General features: G+C 53.7%; 1 protein-coding gene across 1 annotated transcript in view; it reads right to left on the bottom strand.

The window, feature by feature from the left end:
* Nucleotides 1-1,467: 1,467 nt before the first annotated feature.
* Nucleotides 1,468-18,095, bottom strand: part of B4GALNT3 (beta-1,4-N-acetyl-galactosaminyltransferase 3) — a 96,108-nt gene continuing 79,480 nt past the window's right edge. The window contains exons 12-20 of the mRNA XM_068141784.1: nt 17,358-17,458; nt 16,081-16,157; nt 13,631-14,612; nt 10,280-10,578; nt 8,587-8,740; nt 7,840-7,912; nt 6,991-7,144; nt 6,131-6,257; nt 1,468-5,478 (exon numbers count right to left, since the gene is read on the bottom strand). Of these exons, the coding sequence (XP_067997885.1) occupies nt 5,370-5,478; nt 6,131-6,257; nt 6,991-7,144; nt 7,840-7,912; nt 8,587-8,740; nt 10,280-10,578; nt 13,631-14,612; nt 16,081-16,157; nt 17,358-17,458 (2,076 nt within the window). The 3' untranslated portion in view covers nt 1,468-5,369. The remainder of the gene's footprint in view (nt 5,479-6,130; nt 6,258-6,990; nt 7,145-7,839; nt 7,913-8,586; nt 8,741-10,279; nt 10,579-13,630; nt 14,613-16,080; nt 16,158-17,357; nt 17,459-18,095) is intronic.

Genomic DNA, 18,095 nt, shown 5'->3' with positions numbered 1-18,095 from the left:
GATCCCAAAGCCTGTGACTCACTGCTTCACAGGGCAGCAGGCAAAGCAATTAGCAATGATGACTTAATGTAAAGAGAGGAAAAAAAAGGTTCAGCTGGGAAAGAAGCTATGAGGGGAATTGCATCACCAGCTCTTAACTCCAACATCAGTGTCTCAGAGAGACGCCACATCAGGTAGAGCAGCACCGAGGCCTGCCCAAGCGGGGAGGGCTACTTGTCAGCCAGCCCAGGTGAGCAGAAGACCAGCAGCAGGTTGGAATGCTTTTCCTCATCACCTTTAAAAATAGTTTCTCATTATAATGGAATCAGACTCATTAGGAGCCTTGGCTGCTTTTTTCCCCTCTCCATGTCTGGCTCCCATTCCTGCCAAGCTTTTTATACTCAATAAAAAGGAGGCACAGTTGAAGTGAAAAAGGGCCAAATTCCAAGCAGAATAAGCGGTTGCTGTGAAAGAGCTGAGCACCCTTTTATGTAGGCTGGGCCAAGTACTGAGCTCAGGTCTTGGCTTGTGCTAGCACTGAGCTTATCTGCTGCTTGCAAGAGGGACCACTTCATTCTCCACACTCTGATCACACTGCACTTGTACTTCGCTGGGGTGTGTATCCCGCCCAACGTTTCTACCTTGTCTTGCATGATAAACCCAGGAAGACAGGAGAAAGACTATTCTGTTACCATCCTACTTTCTAGAGCTCTAGAAGGGACTGAAACAGGTTTTGCTGCTGTTTAGCTTGCTGTTTCCCACCCACCTCTGCTGCAGAGCTCTGGCTGGCTGGGACACAGACAGACCTGTCTCTGGTATTGCCTACACCTCTGTGGCAGCTCAGGCTGGCTGCTTCCTGTTCCTGCCACATAAGCTGCACTTCTGGTGTCCGAGGGTCCAACCCCGTAAGGTGGACACAGGAAACAGCTTGTTTCATACCCATAATGTCCTGTGCCCTATAAATCCATCTGCAAAGCCATTCTCTGCCTCTTTCTTCCCTCTCTGCTGCTGTGGGAGATGCTCCCTATCAGGTAATGCTGGGGGAGTATCTCGGGTCTCTTAGGCCTAATGCCAAGAGAAGAGGGGAGGCAGTCTCAGACCTGACCAGCCTGAGACCAGCCTAGCAGCGGGGTGGGGGAAGAGTGAGCCCTGGGGGTTTTGGGTGTACCCTGAGGTGGGGAGATGGGAAGTGCTGGGAGGCTTTTGGGTGTGCTATAAGGGACTCTGCATGCTTTGGGATTCTTCTGTCACTATGCTTGCAGCTTCTGTACAACACTTGCTGCTTTCCATTCAAACATTCCATCCCTTCTGCAATCCTTTGGTGTGATGAGTGTCATTCTTTTGCCCCTCTCAGGGGCAAGAGAGGATCTGCCTGGCCTCAAACCAGGACAAACCTTGGTCACAGGAAGCCAGAGGAGCAACGCCTGGCTTGTAATCCCTGCTGCGCGGTGATGTGGTTGTGAGTAACAGAGAGAGAGAGAACTGAGCCCTTGTAGGAAGACAATGTATTTGTAAAACATGAGGGGAAGCAGAATATCCCCCAGCTCCAACAGAGGTGGCCTGGGAGCCTCCTCGAAGGCACAGAGCCACTGTAAGGCAGAGAAGTCAAAGGTACAGTTCAGGTTTTTAACACAAGGCATCAGTAGCTACAAACCCATCAGACATTTGTAGGCAACGAGGTGAGATGTTCATAGTGGGCAAACGTTAAAGACACTGACAAAACAAGTCACACTGTAATTGTCACACAACACATTTCTCAAGAACAGAACCCAGCCCTTCTTGTTCCCTTTGCTGACCTCTGAAACCAGTCTCAGCCCCACAGCCCTGAAGATGGAGTTGGCGTTTTTGGGCAGCCCCCCTCCCCCCCTCTGTACAACCTGCACCTGGGGGCCCAGGGTCCCCAGTCTGCCCACCTCCTGCCTCAGAGGAAGGTCTCCCCTGCAGCATGGCCCATCACCTCCCCAGCTGTCTGCCTGCAGGATGCACAGGAAACTCCATGCAGCTGGCTTCCTCCTGCCGCAGCGTCAGGATACAGCCAGGGTGCACAGGAAGGCACAAACCTGGGGCAACCTTCACTGCAAACTCAGGCACAGCTTCCTAAAATATCCTGGTGACAACAATGAGATCGACTGTCAGGAGGGGTCAGCTATCTGGCCATGGTGAAGACACACTGCCTCTTGTCCCCTGGGAGCTCTGCTGGACCCAGGACTCTGCCCTGCTCGCAGTGGCAGTGCACACTGTGCAGCACCAGTGCCAGCAGCAGTGGTGGCGCAGCCGCTGCCCTGTCTGGCCATGTCCCCTCACTGTATGGCTGTGGGATGACCTGCTCCTGCCCTGCTCCCTGCTTCCCCACTCCTCATGGCTGTTTGGGGAGAAGACCTGCAGGTTGTTTTGGAGAAGGGCAGCAGCCCCAGAGCAAAGGCAGCACCGTTCCTGCAGGATTTGCTGCTGGCTGGCAAGCTGGGCAGTGTGTAGCCACTTGTGTCCCTACAGCTTGCAGTGGTCTCTGTGTACGTGGGCTGAAAGGCAGCTTTTGTCTCCATATGCTCTCTTCATGCCCCTCCACAGAGGCTGCCAAGTAGTGCCAATTAGTATAAATCATGTTAATTGGTAATCACTACAAAGCTTAAACACCAGCTAAGAATCCCCACTGCTTCAGAAAGGGAAGAACATTTGTGATGGCAGCTTTGGCAGTGGGGACACCAACTATCAGGAAACTGAAACCACTAACACCTTACAACTTCATCCAAAAGTCCTCTTGAGGTAAGAGTTCTGCTTGTCACCAGCCTGGGTTACAAGGCTTGAAGGGAGGAGCACACTCATGGCTAAAGCATGGGGGTGAATCCTTCTGAGGTTGGCAGCCTACTTCCAGATCCACTCTCTTCTGACTGCTCTCTCTGGTGAGGAAGAGAGGCTACCTGTACCATTTAAGCCAAGAGAGTCACCCTCTGGATGCACCTAATTCTTCCCAGTGTCTGCAGATGAATGCCAGCTGCCAGCTGAAGGTGCTGCAGGTGACATTTAAGCTGGATGTGATAGCACATGGTACCAGTAAACCTTCCTCCCTGTGCATGGCACAAGGGCCACCACTGCATCCATCAGCTCCCCATGGGCAGAATGGGCCTCATGCCATTCCCTACTTGGTTAAGCCTCACAGCTGGGTCTTGTGTACCGGCACTCACCCTCCCCAGCAGCCTCTCCCCATTCCACAGGGATTGCGTGAGGGAGCCAGCCTGGGCAGGCTGCGGAGGCAGAGTCCTGGCGGCTGGAGAGCAGCTGAGCTGCACCCTGGCAGGGCTGTGCCGGTGTCTGCAGGGAGCGCCAGCTCTGGCAGGGGCCCGCGGCAGGGCTGCCGCACGGCACAGGACGTACTGCAACAGCACATCACTGACTCTGCCCTCCTGAACTTCCCTGGTGCACGAAGAAGTTAAATAAAACAACAGTGCAGACTGGTGCCAGCCCCAGAGCTCTCACCTCAGCAGCCATGCTCCATTTCTTAGTCTCTGCTAAGAGACACCGATACCTTCCTCAGTAAAGAGTCTGCTGTGGCCTGGCCAGAAGGCTGTGGCTGCCTCTCCCGAGGAAATCAGAGTCTGCATGCTGAGAAAGGTTCTGTACGTGCAGAGACACAGCTGCCTCTCCCCATGGCTGCACGCTGGACAGGGAAACGTTCTGAAATATAATTGACTTTGTCTACCTCTGTCAGTCCCAAAGCCCAGACTGAGGCAAGCAGATGATCTGAGAAGATGTCTGCCTCACGTGCCTCAACTTGAGTGTGCAGCTTCCCACTGCGACAGTGGAACCTGATGGACTTGTCAAGCATTAATAATGAATGAATGTCTGTTCTGAATTGGCTTGCAAAAAGCAAACAGCTCTAGTACCAAGTCAGCATGGCTTGTGTCCTGCACACCTCCCTTACTCACTGCTCAATGCTCCCAGCGGAGCACCACGAGCATCATCCCGAGGCATGCTCTCCCCTCAAGCTGGAGACCTTTTCAGGATGGTATGGGGAACGTGAAGCTCTGGTGTAGAGCATGGAGTGTCCTGGGATTCCTGGGTTTCTATACCCCTGTGAAGTGGCTCCAGGGGTTCAACACCTCGCCTTAGCTTAACGGAAGTGTCAGAGGATAGGAACTCCCTGGAGCATCAGGACACAGATGGACGTGGGCTACTTCCACAGCTCTTGGGTCACTGCTCACGTAGATCTGCCCCTCCTCTCTCCTGTTCTTGCTGCTCTTCACACACAATGCATGTGCCAAGGCCTCCCTACCAGGCCAGAGCTCACAGGGCTGTTCCAGAGGTGAAGCATCAACAGCTGTGCTGGTTCTTCCATCAAGAAGCCTTCTCCTTACATACCAATCAAACTAAGACAAGACATAACTGTGAGGCCATAACTTATTAAATTAACCTTTAGATGCTGCATACATGTACAGGATTTAGAGAGCAGAATACTCTGTCTCCTCTTTTTCTGACAAAATCACAACATTTCAACTAATAAAATATTGCCACTTCTTCCCTGCTAGGGTTTCCCTGATATTGTTAGGACAAACATATGTCTGTCAGATAAGGCTGCAAAGTTCCTCCTGAGATGCTTCTAGCTTCTCTGTGTAACATTCCACTATCCTCAGGCAGTGGATCAATAATTTAAGTGGAGTTGCAACTTCAACCCCTGCTGCTTCAACCTGACCCAGCTGCAGGCAAATGTGGCTCCCATAAGGGAAGCCGACTTGCATCTCCATCCACGGCCCACAGCCTGCTGGATATGAGCACAGTTTTTCATCATGACTCAGTGAAAAGCACAGAGAAGCATCTAAGCACCAGCAGCCTAAAGTGCCTACCAGCTCCTCCATGTACAGACTTCCTTGGGTCAGCACATGGAAATACGGACACAACACAGCTGAGAGAACTCACTTTGGTCCCCTGTCCAGAAGCATGGATACTGGAGAAACAGGGAAGGAGGGGAAGTGAGCAGGTTGGGTTTCCTTTCTTTTCATTCAAGTATTAGAAGAGAAGCTGTGCTGCTCTACAGAAATGATTCTGGGCTTAGCTGGGACTCATGTTTGTTTCGTTTGCACCATGCCAGACTGGATGGGAACTCTGGTGCCTCTCCCACTGCACCATCCAGCAGGCTGCACGGCAGGAAACACCAGCCCTTCACGCAGTACAGTGTCTCCCTCGCGCTTCTTCCCAGAGAGACACAGATCCTGCATCTTGGATACAACAGCTCACAAGAGAAGCTCCCACTCCTCTTGCCTGGCCACCCCTTCCTGGGCTGTGCCATCCCCTGGCGGGGCTCTGGAGGCAGAGTTCAGGTGCTCAGCTGCGTGCCTCGCCAAGGAGCAGGCCGAGCCGGGCGCGGCCGGTGCTGCCCCGCAGCGGGGCGCCGAGGGTCACAGCGTCTTCAGCTGGCGCCGGTTCCACATGCCCCGCTTCGAGTGGAACCAGTGGAAGAAGTTTCTCAGGGACAGGCGCTCCACTTCCAGCCCGGCCTGCAAGATCCTGCCACAAAGCAGAAGGGCAGACTTAGCCCAAACTTGGTCACAAAGGTACTGAGAGGCTCGGCCCGAGGAAATCCCGTGTACGACGTGCTGTTGTCAAGAGACTGCAACCAAACTGAGGAGTCCAGAGCAGCTCTGGGGTGCCTCATGTCCATAAGGGCACATCTCAGGATGCTTGCTGAGTGCTTATCCACACCTGAGGGCAGCACTGGGCAGGAGCACCTGCCGTGCTAGGCTAGGAGGAAAGGCATCAGGCAACACGGCACTGCTCGAGATGTTAGTCTGTACTGCAGGCAGGACGGGCCCCCAAACCCAGAGGCCTAGGATTTGTACAGCAGAGATCCTCTGTCTTAAACTGCTCAGAAACTGTAACTGTACCTCATGACCATCATCTAACAGCTACTCTTCTGGGCAACTGGCACACACAGTGTGGGAAGTCTGCGCACCCAAACTGGACTCGCTTGCAACAAAGTCTTTGCAGTCACCCACCAGTGCCTGAGTTTAAGGTCAGGACATGCTCAAAGACCCTCCCTCACTGATCAGGCTTATTGTGGCGTCAGTCTCCTCAGCCCCCCGCTCCTCTGGTTGTTAGTCCTCCAGGATCTAAGGGCTGTCCCCTCCTGAGCACAGGCGTGATGACAAGCATGTCCTACCTGTCCAGGAGCTCCCAATCCTCTCCTCCCCAGCGGTCCCGAAACTCTTTTGTGTTCATGCCTCCAATCTTGTCCAGGTCAGACTTGTATATGCCCAGGAGACCAAACCCATTCACCTCCCAGTAGCCTGAGGACAGCACAACAGAGGCACAGGTGTGTTAGAGCTTTGAACCACTGATGACTCCAGCAGGGCTGCTGGAGTGAGATTCCAGCTACCTTTAGCACAATGTGAACACCACAGTCCACTCAACAGCAAGGCTGAGCCGGCTGTATGAAAGCTTTGGGGTGTGGGCAAGGCTTGCCAACAGGCAGCACAGGCTGTCCCATCAGACTGAGCAGAGCCTCCCACGGCTCCTGTCTGCCAGCACAGCACCTAACTGGACTGGCACAGCTCCAAAGGGCTGTCTGCATGCCTGGGTGCCTCAGGATGGCCACCTCCCACTAAAGGAAAAGCTGTGCTCAGATGATCTGTGCCACTTTCCACCGCCTGGCATGGGTTGCTCACCATCAACCCCGGGCTACTAGCTCTCCTCAAGACAGGCTGTGCCCCCTAAGAAATAAGACAAATGGACAGAAAGGAGCCAAGTAGGGGTTTTCCAAGGTCCTGGAATCCACAGAGAGCCCCAGGAGACAGCCAAGAGTACTGCTAGATAAAAGGTTGGCTTTTTGATCTCAAATTCCAGGTCCCCGACACTCTGAAACCCCATCCTGCATCTAATGCACTCTCACCTAGCGATCCTGGAAGGGCCTGAAGCTCCAGACCTTGCCAGCGCCAGAGGAACAAATCTAGGGGTGGCAGAGAGCCCCAGTTCATTCCCCATTCCCCCAAGACTGAGCCAGAGGGCTCCCCTCCCTCTTACCCTCAGGCCACTGCGGGGACATGCCGCAGTGCAGCCTCATGACCATGGGGGCGAAGGCCATCTTGCCTTCCACGCAGTGCTTCCGGATCGAGTCAATGACTCCAGCCGGGAAGTGGATGTGGAGGTCACACAGGAAAACGATGCTGTGCGGGTCCTGGAACCCACCACACCGGTGGGGAAAACAAAAGGTTGACTTTGAGTAAGTGGACTTTGAGGAAGACAGAGATAGGGGAGAGAATTAAAGAGCCATTCACTGCTACATCAGAAATAGGTCCTAGGGGCTAGCAAAATGGGCACCGAGAGGCTGTCCAATGATAGGTGTGAAACACTGTGACCATGACCTGGCACAGCCAGCATCACAGAGCTGCAACTCACAGGATCAGAGGATGCCAGGGGTTGGAAGGGACCCAAAGAGATCATCAAGTCCAACCCTCCTGCCAGAGCAGGACCATGCAATCTAGAGCAGGTCACACAGGAACACATCCAGGCAGGTCTTGAATATCTCCAGAGAGGGAGACTCCACAACCCCCCTGGGCAGCCTGCTCCAGGGTTCTGTCACCTTCACAGGGAAAAAATTCTTCCTCCTGTTTCCATGGAATTTCCTCTGCCTCAGCTTCCACCACTGCCTCTTGTGCTGGCATTGGGCATCCCCCAGCAGAGCCTGGCTCCAGCTTCTGGGCACTCACCCTGCACAGCTTTATCAACATGAATGAGGTCAGCCCTTGGTCTCCTCTGCTCTAAACTGACCTGGTCTGCCAGGCTATTCCCTTCCCTCTAAAGCAGCATGTTCAGTATGAAAGACAGAGATAGCATCAGACCCATGCCCGCTCCCAGGGCCCCCTGGCTTACCGTCACAAGGTCTATCCCGGCCTGCAGCCCAGCAGAACGCTCGAAATTCCCTTTCAGCTTCAAGTACTGATAGCTGGGGGTCAGATGGGAAAGAGAAGTTCAGGGTGTGCATGCTGGTGAGCAGGGGAGGCACTGCCAGCAGCAGGGCACTGCAGCTCTCATGCTGCAGAGCTGCACCCTCTCCAGGAGGAGGAAAGCCTTTGCTGTGTGAGTTCCGCACTGCTCCAGGTCACAGCGTGCCCTGAGGGTGGCTTCTCCGTGCAGCACGGATAGGGAACTCTCTAGCAGAAGCCTTTTCAGCTCTAGTGCAGCTCTATCCTAGGACCTGTTACTGGGAACTGCTGGCACACACATGGTCAAAGCTGGCTCAGATCAGAGTAGAGAAAACCAGAAGTTATCCAACAAAGGAATCCCCACAGGGCTCCAGGCTCTCTGTGCCCCTTCTCACCGCTTTCTGGACTTCTCTCTCCTCCCACCTGTCCATCACTGTCAGACTTGCTCCCTTGCAAACTTCAACAAAAGCCAGGAGAAAAGAGATGCACCCAGATGGCTAACTACAGCAGCTCCTGCCTTACACTTCTCTACCATGCAGTCTCCAGGTGCTCTGTGCTCTAACAATGTTCAAGCAGATGTGGAAGGTCTGCACAACCTTTACCATGGGATTTCCAGCTGCAGAAGGCTGTGGGTGGTCAATACACAGAGACTGTTTGCATGTGAGCAGCTTTTAAGGGCAGGAAGTGCTCTCACCTGTGCAGTGCAGACCTTTTCAGAGCCTTCTCTACATCCATGTCATCACTGCTGTAGTCTGTGATGATGACGTTGAAGTAGTGATCCTTAGTGACTCGGAACAGCTCTTCCATGTCGGAGATGAACTGCAGCATCCAGCGTGCCTGGTTCTTCACTGGTTGGGTTGCAAGAGGCAGAGGATCAAAGCAAAACTAGTTTAAAAGACTCTGGGTTCTCATCAGGTGAGGCTTCCTGCCTCTCCTCAAGCCCCACTAACCTTGCAGGAATTCTGCAAGGCCTTTGCCACAGTCCCCCACACCATCCTGCTGGCCAGGGTGGAGAGAGATGGATTTGCTGTGTGGATGTTCAGTGGGTAAGGAACTGGCTGGATGGTCACATCCAGAGGGTGCTGCTCAATGGCTTGAAGTCCAGCTGGAGAGCAGTGACAGGGGTCTGTACTGGGACCTGCACTGTTTAATACTTTTATCAATGACATAGCAGGATCCAGGCACCCTCAGCAAGTGTGTGGATGACATCAAGCTGAGTGCTGCTGCTGATATGCCAGAGGGACAGGATGGCATCCAGAGGGACCTGGACAGGCTGGAGTGCTGGCTCAAGTCAACCTCATGAAGTTCAACAAGGGCAAGGGCAAGGTTCTGCACCTGGGCTGGAACAATCCTCACTATCAATACAGGCTAGGGGAGGAGGTGATAGAAAGCAGCCCTGAGGAAAAAAACTTGGGGGTGATGATGGATAAGAAGCTGGACATGAGCAGGCAGTGTGAGCTTGCAGCACAGAAGGCCAATGGCAGACCGGGCTGCATCAAAAGCAGTGTTGCCAGCAGATCCAGAGAGGTGATTCTACCACTGTCCTCTGCTCTGGTGAGACCTCACCTGCAGTTCTGTGTCCAGCTCTGGAGCCTACAACACAGGAAGGACATGGACCTGATGGAGAGGGCCCAGAGGAGGGCCATGAAAATGATCAGAGAGTTAGAGCAGCTCTGCTATGAGGGCAGGCTGAGGGTGCTGGGGAGCTGAGCATGTTCAGCCTGGAGAAGAGGAGGCTCTGGGGATACCTAATAGCAGCCTGCCAGTACCTGAAGGGGCTACAAGAAGGCTGCAGAGAGACTGTTTGCAAAGGCCTGCAGGGACAGGACAAGAGGCAATGGCTTCAAACTAGAGCAGAGCAGATTGAGATTGGATGTTAGGAACAAGTTCTGCACCATGAGGGTGGGGGAACACTGTTCCACCAGCACTGAACACCAGTGTTGCCCAGGAAGGTGCTTGAGGCTCCATCCCAGGAGATATTCAAGGTGAGGCTGGACAGGGCTCTGGGCAACCTGATCTAGTTGGGGAGGTCCCTGCTGACTGTGGGGAAGTTGGACTGAGTGACCTGTGGAGGCCCCTTCTAGCCTGGACCTTTCTATGATTCTATGAATGCTGACACAGGCCCAGGCTGAAATGTTGGCCCTGAGAGCCCAGGAATCAGCGTGGGTTCTTTCCCCACGTGTGAGGTGTTTTCTTTTGGGAGTTTGGGCCCTGCCATGTTCCTGAGGATGCTTAAGTTGTGGAGAACAGAAATTGGAAAGGGCCCAAGCTGGAAACGTCCCAAACACAATGGTGGAGGCTGGAGCAGAAGCGCTTCTCAGGACTGCCCCTGTGGAACCCACCCCCTGTGCCCCCCTCAGTGTCCTGCCCGGGCAGCTCCTCCTCACCTGGCACCACGAAGTGCACCACGGCTTGGTGGTTCCACGAGAAGCCCTGGGGCCAGCACAGCTCCGGTTCGCTGGCCGCAGCCATCAGGTGCCGGCGGCGACCCCACGCCATGTTCCTCATCTTCCTCTCCTCCTCCTGGTCGCCGGCCAGGCCCTGCCAGCCGCGGGCAAAGACGTACTCGGAGAGGCGGACGAGGCGGCGGCCCTGCTCCCGCAGCTCCAGCTCCAGCAGGTAGCGGCTGCCCCGCATGCGGTCCTGCCGCTTCTCCACGTTCACGATCCGCTGCAGCTGGAACCGCCTGCAGGAGAGAGGGCTGAGCTGGCCCCGGCCCCCTGCACCAGCCCCGCTCCCACCCCCGCCTGCCCAGCTCTGCCAGGCTCTCTGCTGCTGCCTAGCACCAATCCTTCAGTCCCCAGCTTCCTCCCGCTCTGCTGCCAGGCTCCCACCGCCCCCCGGGAAGTTTTAGCACCTGCCTCCCGAATCCACACACGTGGGACTGGCTCTGGGATTGTGGCCAACAGAAAATAGCTGGCAAGGAGAATGACATCAAGGTGACACAGGAGATAACAAGTGTGCCTGAACGATTACAGGGCTGGTAATGCCGAGTGTGTTCAACACCTCCCACAGTGAGCCCGGCACGAGGAGGCTGTTTGGGCTACTGAAACCGGCTGATGACAGCTTATCAGCCAGGGACACCGAGGAGGGCTGAGCAATCCCACAGGGAAAACTGAGGTGAGCTGGAGGTTTGGAATGGCCAGAACAGGAAGAAGTGCCAGCTCGAGCCCTTTGGGATCACGGGAAGAGTTCCTGCTGTGAAGTGGAAGCTCATCAGCTGAAAACCCTACAGAAGTCTTGTGTCTGCTGACAGTTACAGCTTGACTGTGCCTGAGAAAGCAAATGCAGTCTTAAGATGTACGATGAGAGCTATGGATTGAAGGACCTGCTGAAGGACCTGTGGGTGCTGGTGGATAACAAGCTCTGCATGGGACAGCAATGTGCCCTGGTGCCCAAGAAGGCCAATGGGATCCCTGGGGTGCATTCAGAGTGTGTCCTGAAGATCCAGGGAGGTTCTCCTTAGGCTGGAGGTTAGGAGGAAGTTCTACACAGACAGAGTGATTGCCCATTGGAATGGGCTGCCCAGGGAGGTGGTGGAGTCACCATCACTGGAGGTGTTCAGGAGGAGACTTGATGGGGTGCTTGGTGCCATGGGTTAGTTGATTAGGTGGTGTTGGATGATAGGTTGGATGCGATGATCTTGAAGGTCTCTTCCAACCTGGTCTGGTCTATCCTATCCTATCCTATCCTATCCTATCCTATCCTATCCTAATTCTATCCTATCCTATCCTAATTCTATTCCTCCCCCTCTACTCTGCCCTGGTGAGACCCCACTGAGAATACTGAATCCAGTTCTGGGCTCCCCAGTTCAGAGGGACAGGGATCTGATGGAGAGAGTCCAAAGGAGGGCCACAAGGATGCTGAAGGGACTGGAGCCCTGCCTGGGGAGGAGAGGCTGAGAGCCCTGGGGCTGTTTAGTCTGGAGAGGAGAAGACTGAGAGGTGATCTGATCAATGTCTATCAATAGCTGAGGGCTGGGGGTCAGGAAGGAAGGGACAGGGACAGCCTCTGCTCACTTGTGCCCTGGGATAGCACAAGGGGCAGTAGATGTAAACTCCAGCACAGGAGGTTCCACCTCAACATGAGGAGGAACTTCTTGACTGTGAGGGTCCCAGAGCCCTGGAGCAGGCTGCCCAGAGAGGTTGTGGAGCCTCCTTCTCTGGAGCCTTTCCATCCCTGTCTGGATGTGTTCCTGTGTGACCTGTGCTGGATTCTATGGTCCTGCTCTGGCAGGGGGTTGGACTGCAAGATCTCCAGAGTCCAACCAGAGGTTCTTTACTACCCCTAACATTCTGTGAGCCTGTGATTGGGAACTACTAACATCCATTCTATAAAACATCCAGAATAGTGTTCAGTTGTGTACAGGAAAACTAACCCAGACAGAAACCCACATGGAGAAGAGCAGATACAGAAAAGATGGAAGTAGAGGCCCACTCAGCAGAAGGCTCAGGAGTTGAATTGCTTATCTTACAAAAGCTCAGAGGAAGTATATCTCTTTGCCAGAAAGGCAATCAAGATGGTAAATCTGGAAAAGAAAAGGAACCATTTTAAGACCATAAAAAAATAGAGTACTTGAAAGAGCTGACCTCCAGGGGGTCAATGAGGAGGTGGTGAGCTGAAACATCTCCCTAGGTCAGTGCTATGATCTTGGAATCCAGCTGGTTTTAAGAGAGAGGTGCACACAATCAGACAACAGCCTTGGGTATTTGGTTGTCCTTGAGGGCAGCACATGATCTTACAGGTTCCTTCTAGTCCTCAGTGATTCATAAGCTGCTATGTGGCCAATGGGATCCTGGGGTGCAGCAAGAAAAGTGTAGCCAGCAGGGCTAGGGAGGTTCTTCTCCCCCTCTGCTCTGCCCTGCTGACACCACACCTGCAATACTGTGTCCAGTTTGGGGCTCCCCAGTTGAAGGGAGACAGAGAATTGATGGAGAGAGTCCAACAGAGAGCCCTGGGGCTGTTTAATCTGGAGAAGAGAAGGCTGAGAGGGATCTGATCAATGTCTATCAATAGCTGAGGGGTGGGTGTCAAGTGGAGGGGGCCAAGCTCTTCTGGGTGGTGCACAGCAATAAGACAAGGACCAATGGATACAAACTTGAAGAGAGAAGGTTTCAGCTCAACATGAGAAGAAACTTCTTTACAGTGAGGATGACAGAGCCCTGGAGCAGGCTGCCCAGAGAGGTTGTGGAGTCTCCTTCTCTGGAGCCTTTCCAACCCCACCTGGATGCATTCCTGTGCAGACTGCCCTGGGTGATGCTGCTCTGGCAGGGGGGTTGGACTAGAAGATCTCTGAGGTCCCTTCCAACCTCTAATGTACTGTGGTTCTGTGATACTGTGATGTGGTACCCATCAAATCACAAGCTCAAGGAGCTGCAGTCCTACTTCTCATCAGCAGGGTTTCTTCACCTGAAGCTCTCAATACCTATGCTGCACAAGCAGGAAGTCAGCAAGAGGCCAGGGATGCCAAACAGCTGGAAACCTCCAATCTTACAAATTCACTGCCACCAGCTTTGGAGGGCAATATCCAAACCCCAGACACAGTCTGTTGTCCATCAATGCCCATTTCTCAGCCAAAAGATGTATTTAAAGCCCAGGCTCTTACAGAGAGGCCTTACCTGAAGTCTTATTTCCCACCTCTAGCTTATCTTCCCATTCCCCCAGAATGAGCGCTCCCTTGTGCTGCACGGGATGCCAGCCCTGGCACACTGCCCCTTGGTTTTTGCCCTGTGCCTCACCCTTTGCTCCTCTGGTTGAGCTTCCTCAGGAAGACACGTGTGACCTCCAGGGCCTCCCTTTCTCTCAGCAGCAGGTTTCCTGAGGTGTTGCACTTCAGGTCGATCCAATCTGTACGCAGCATGTGGAAGTCCAGGTTGCTTGTGCTGAAGGTCTGCTCCCAGTTCACCGCCTGGTCAAACACTGGCACATAGTCAAAATCCTCCTCCTCTTCCTCCGGCTCTCCATCCGCGTCTTCCTCTCCTGCTGTCACAGGTTCAGGCTTGCCCTTCACAGGAGATGCCACCTGTGCCTCTGGCTTGCCCACCTCCCCACCATTGGCTGCCTTCTGCTCAGCAATGTAGGACTGCACTTGGTTCAGCCACTGCGACAGCCCAGGCCTCTGGCTGGGGCTGGCAATGCCCACGGCACGTCTGGTGCCCTTGACAGAGCCTGGGCCTCCTTTCCCAGCTGGCATGGAGCCCGCTGCCTGCAGCCCATCCTTAGTGGTGCTAAGGTCTCCTTGAGGTCTCATCCTTCTGGGAATCATGACCCCTGAGTCCCTGGGGTTGCTGAGAGGTCGCTGCCTTTGCGACACAGCCCCAGAAGGAGCGTTTGCCCTTCTGAGCGGTGCTCGGTCCTGGACGGCCCTGCTGCGCTGCGCAGGGCTCCTGGCGCTGGCTCTGACACCCCCTCTGAAACCAGGTCTTCTCGTTTCTGGGTTCCCCTCCAGACCAGCCTGGCTGAGGCTTTGGTTGGCAGAGGCCATCACAGCTGATTTGAAGCCAGCCCTCCTCGTGCTCCTGGTCTGTGTCCCCTCTCCTGTGCCATCCTCCAGCAGGGAGAGGAGCCGGCGCCGCTCTGGCCGGGAAGAGTCCCGGTGGAGGCTGTGGCTGCTGGGAGTGCTGCCTGCCGCCCTCCCCACCTCGGGGCGCTGCGAGGGGACGGTGACCTCCACCTCCTGCTCCACATACTGCAGATCATCCGTGTTCCGCTCCTGGGAGCCTGCAGAAGGAACTGCAGTTACACCTCTGGCATCCTCCTGCTGCCTCCCCTGCCCTGCCCCTGGCACCTGCCCAGCTGGGGGCAGCTGCTTTTTGCCTTATCTCAGTGGCTGTCTCCTGCTGTGGCAGTTTCAGGCTGATGCCTAGGAAATTTTCAACAGACTGAGTAGAAAGTGAGAGGATGCAAACAAATTATCAGTGGATGTAAAAGGGAAAATAATGCTAAGGTCTAAACAATCCCATTGGCCTGGTAACTAACATGAAGTTAGTTGTGTAAACTAACTCTCCCTCAGCTCTGTGCTCTAGCAGATACCAGCTGGTGCTTCTGCTTAGCTGTTGCTGACCGAGGTGACCCCATTGTGGCCTTCCAGTATCTGAAGGGGGCCTACAGGAAGGCTGGGGAGGGACTGCTCAGGATCTCAGGTAGTGATAGGACTAGGGGGAATGGAATGAAGCTGGAGGTGGGGAGATTCAGGCTAGATGTGAGGAGGAGGTTCTTCACCATGAGAGTGGTGAAGCCCTGGAATGGGTTGTCCAGGGAGGTGGTTGGGGCCCTGTCCCTGGAGGTGTTTAAGCCCAGGCTGGATGAGGCTCTGGCCAGGCTGATCTAGTGTGGGGTGTCCCTGCCCATGGCAGGGGGGTTGGAACTAGATGATCCTTGTGGTCCCTTCCAACCCTGAATGATACTGTGATACTATGATACCTTGGCTGTGTTTCTTGTTGTGGCTAGCTACTAACAAGCTACTCTCTGCTCCTCTCTGTGCTCCTTTGTATGGGGGGGGGGGGGGGAAGGGAGTAAAGAGGGCAAAGCTGTTGGTAAGCCCCTGCTTTTGTCCAGGGGGATTCTTGTGCTGTTTATAAATCATGTAAGAGTTGCATAGTTTGGACATATCCAAGGCATTTCATACTTACAGATTTTAGTCTGCTTGTAAATAGAGCTTCATTTGCTTTCCAACTGAGCTGGTCTGGCAATTCTATTTTGGGGGGCAATTTCAACCCACCACACCTGCTTAGAGGGACAGGGATGCTCTCACACCCAGGAGCTGTGCTCTTGCTAGTTACCAGCTTTCTCAGGTCCTCTTGGCTGGCACTGTGGAAGGCTGTGGAGGTGTCTGGCTTCGCTTTCAGCTGATCTGGCCACAGCTCTGCAGGGCATGTGTGAGCACACCTTTGGCTCTGTTGCTTGTATCTTTTTTTCCCTCTGAAACCACAGCTCAGTTTAGCTGTGGGCCTGAAAGGGAGCTGCCACATTCTCTACTCCAGCCCACTGTTTAGTGACCCCCTGACCTGCCCTGGAGAAAAGTCCAAGTGGCAGCAAAAATCTCCTCCTAGCCACAACAATCAGGCAGGGAAGGGCTGCGACTTCCTTGGTGCAGAAAGTAAACAGCTTCTTTCAGCTGGTGCTGAAAGGTCACTCACAAAAGAGATAGACAAAAGAATGCTCTGGGCTCTGATACTAGGACCCCTACCTGGCTGCTCTGTCTTCTCTCCAGAGTCTAGGCTCTTCTCTGGGTGATCCATTTTCATGTACTTGTAGAAGCCAAATCTGCAGAGGGAAGGGCAAAACACAAGTTTGATGACAGGTACCTTGCTGTCTCCAAATGAATTCTTCATCACAAGTGATGATCCTTCACTTTGATTACACCCACCCAGCATTTCAAAATCCTTCTTTTCCAGCAAGTCACAGACTATCATCATCCCCATCTTGCAAATTTTTGGTCAGCTTTCCTTGCTTACTATCTTTCAGACATTTTCTCCTCAGTGCAGAAGGACATCCCATCACAGCTATCCTGAAACCCTTCTTCAGTCTCCCTTAAACTGCTCCCTAAGGCTCCCTTTTGATGTAGTGTTCACAAGTCATCAAGCTGCAAAAGTGCCTCAGGCAGGTAACTGCAGTGATGTCTCTCTCTTCTCTCTTGCCACTACTGTCTGTGTGCCATCCTCATAAGTCCCTGCTTCAAGCTTTTGGGAGGGATTACCAGGACCACCTCCCTCCATGTACGCTAAGCAAAATGGCTCCCCAGTTCCCACGCCCTGTCACAATACAAATGAATTGTCAAAGCAAAGAACCTGGGCTGCAGCCACCTTCTCCACCCTTCACTATGAACCACAGTCCCAGGAGTTCCCTCCCAAACCTACAACTTGGTGTTTTGTTCCAGCCCTCAGAATAGTCCTGTAGGGAGGAAGAAGATCCTGAGCACAGGGAGGCCACCATGACCTACCTCACTGGAACAGTGACTCTCCTTATCCTGCAAAAAGGTCCTTCTGAATAGAGGGGAATCCTTGCACAAGGTCTGCTGTGGTTCTCTCACAGGTCCACAGCTGGGAGCAAGAGCCCAGGGGAGATGAATGGCAACCATTTATTTATTCCCCCAGAGAGACACCTGGTGGTGAGCATGGGTTGGTTTGCACAGCCACAGCCACAAGGAGGCTGCAGCTGCTGGCAGGCAAAGCTTGCTGGAAATCCATTCCCTGGTGTAGAGGGAACAAGCAAACACACTCTGACCCAGCTCCCAGGTTAACAGAGCAAGAGAAGCAGTGGAAGATTCCCCTTGAGACCTAAACAGCTTTCCACTTAAAGGGAACATCATTTATTAACAGACACTACAAATGCTTTCGTGTTTGGCAGGACCTGGGGAATCTTTAAGAGCCCTACAGAAGTGATTATGAGCTTCCACCCTAATTCCTGCCTTCCAACTGTCTCCTTCCTCCCTGCTTAACCAAATCTGCATGTTCAGCATCCTACCTTTCCAAGTAATGAGGGCTTTCCTGATAAAAGCATTTGTTGTCTTTCTCCATGTGGCTCAGGCGGCTGTAATCATTCGGGTAAACAAAGGATAAGTGAACCTGAGGAGGAGGGAGAAGAATGAAGCAAAACCCTCATAAACGCCAGGCATCAGTCACCAGGTGACCCAGACACGGCTGCAGAGCCACCAGCCCCCCCAGAGGGAGCAAGGATTGCTCACTAACCCTTTGCCTCTCCAAGGCAGCCTGTAGCAAGCTCTGAAAAAGGAAAGCAGAGGGCAGCATGCTGGGATGTGTGCACTGGTGTGACTTGCTCTGAAGCCAGAACTAACTAGGAGAGAGCTGGGAAGGCCTGAGGAGATCAGTGCTGAGGCCCATGATCAGGGGGGTGGAGCAGCACTGCTACAGGGACAGGCTGAGGGAGCTGGGGGTGTTCAGCCTGCAGAAGAGAAGGCTCCAGGGAGACCTAATAGCAGCCTGCCAGTAACTGAGGGGGGCTGCAAGAAGGATGGAGAGAGACTGTTTGCAAAGGCCTGCAGGGACAGGACCAGGGGCAATGGCTTCAAACTTCAGAAGAGCAGATTCAGATTGGATGTTAGGAACAAGTTCTTTACTATGAGGGTGATGGAACACTGGAACAGGTTGCCCAGGGAGGTGTTTGAGGCCCCATCCCTGGAGATATTCAAGGTGAGGCTGGACAGGGCTCTGGGCAACCTGATCTAGTTAAGGATGTCCCTGC

The sequence above is a fragment of the Melanerpes formicivorus genome, unplaced genomic scaffold, assembly GCF_026170545.1.
Source record: "Melanerpes formicivorus ecotype bairdi unplaced genomic scaffold, bMelFor1.0.p_v2 SCAF_8, whole genome shotgun sequence".
NCBI lineage: Eukaryota > Metazoa > Chordata > Aves > Piciformes > Picidae > Melanerpes > Melanerpes formicivorus.
Note: the sequence above shows the minus strand (reverse complement) of the source record. Positions and strands in the feature narration are given on the sequence as shown.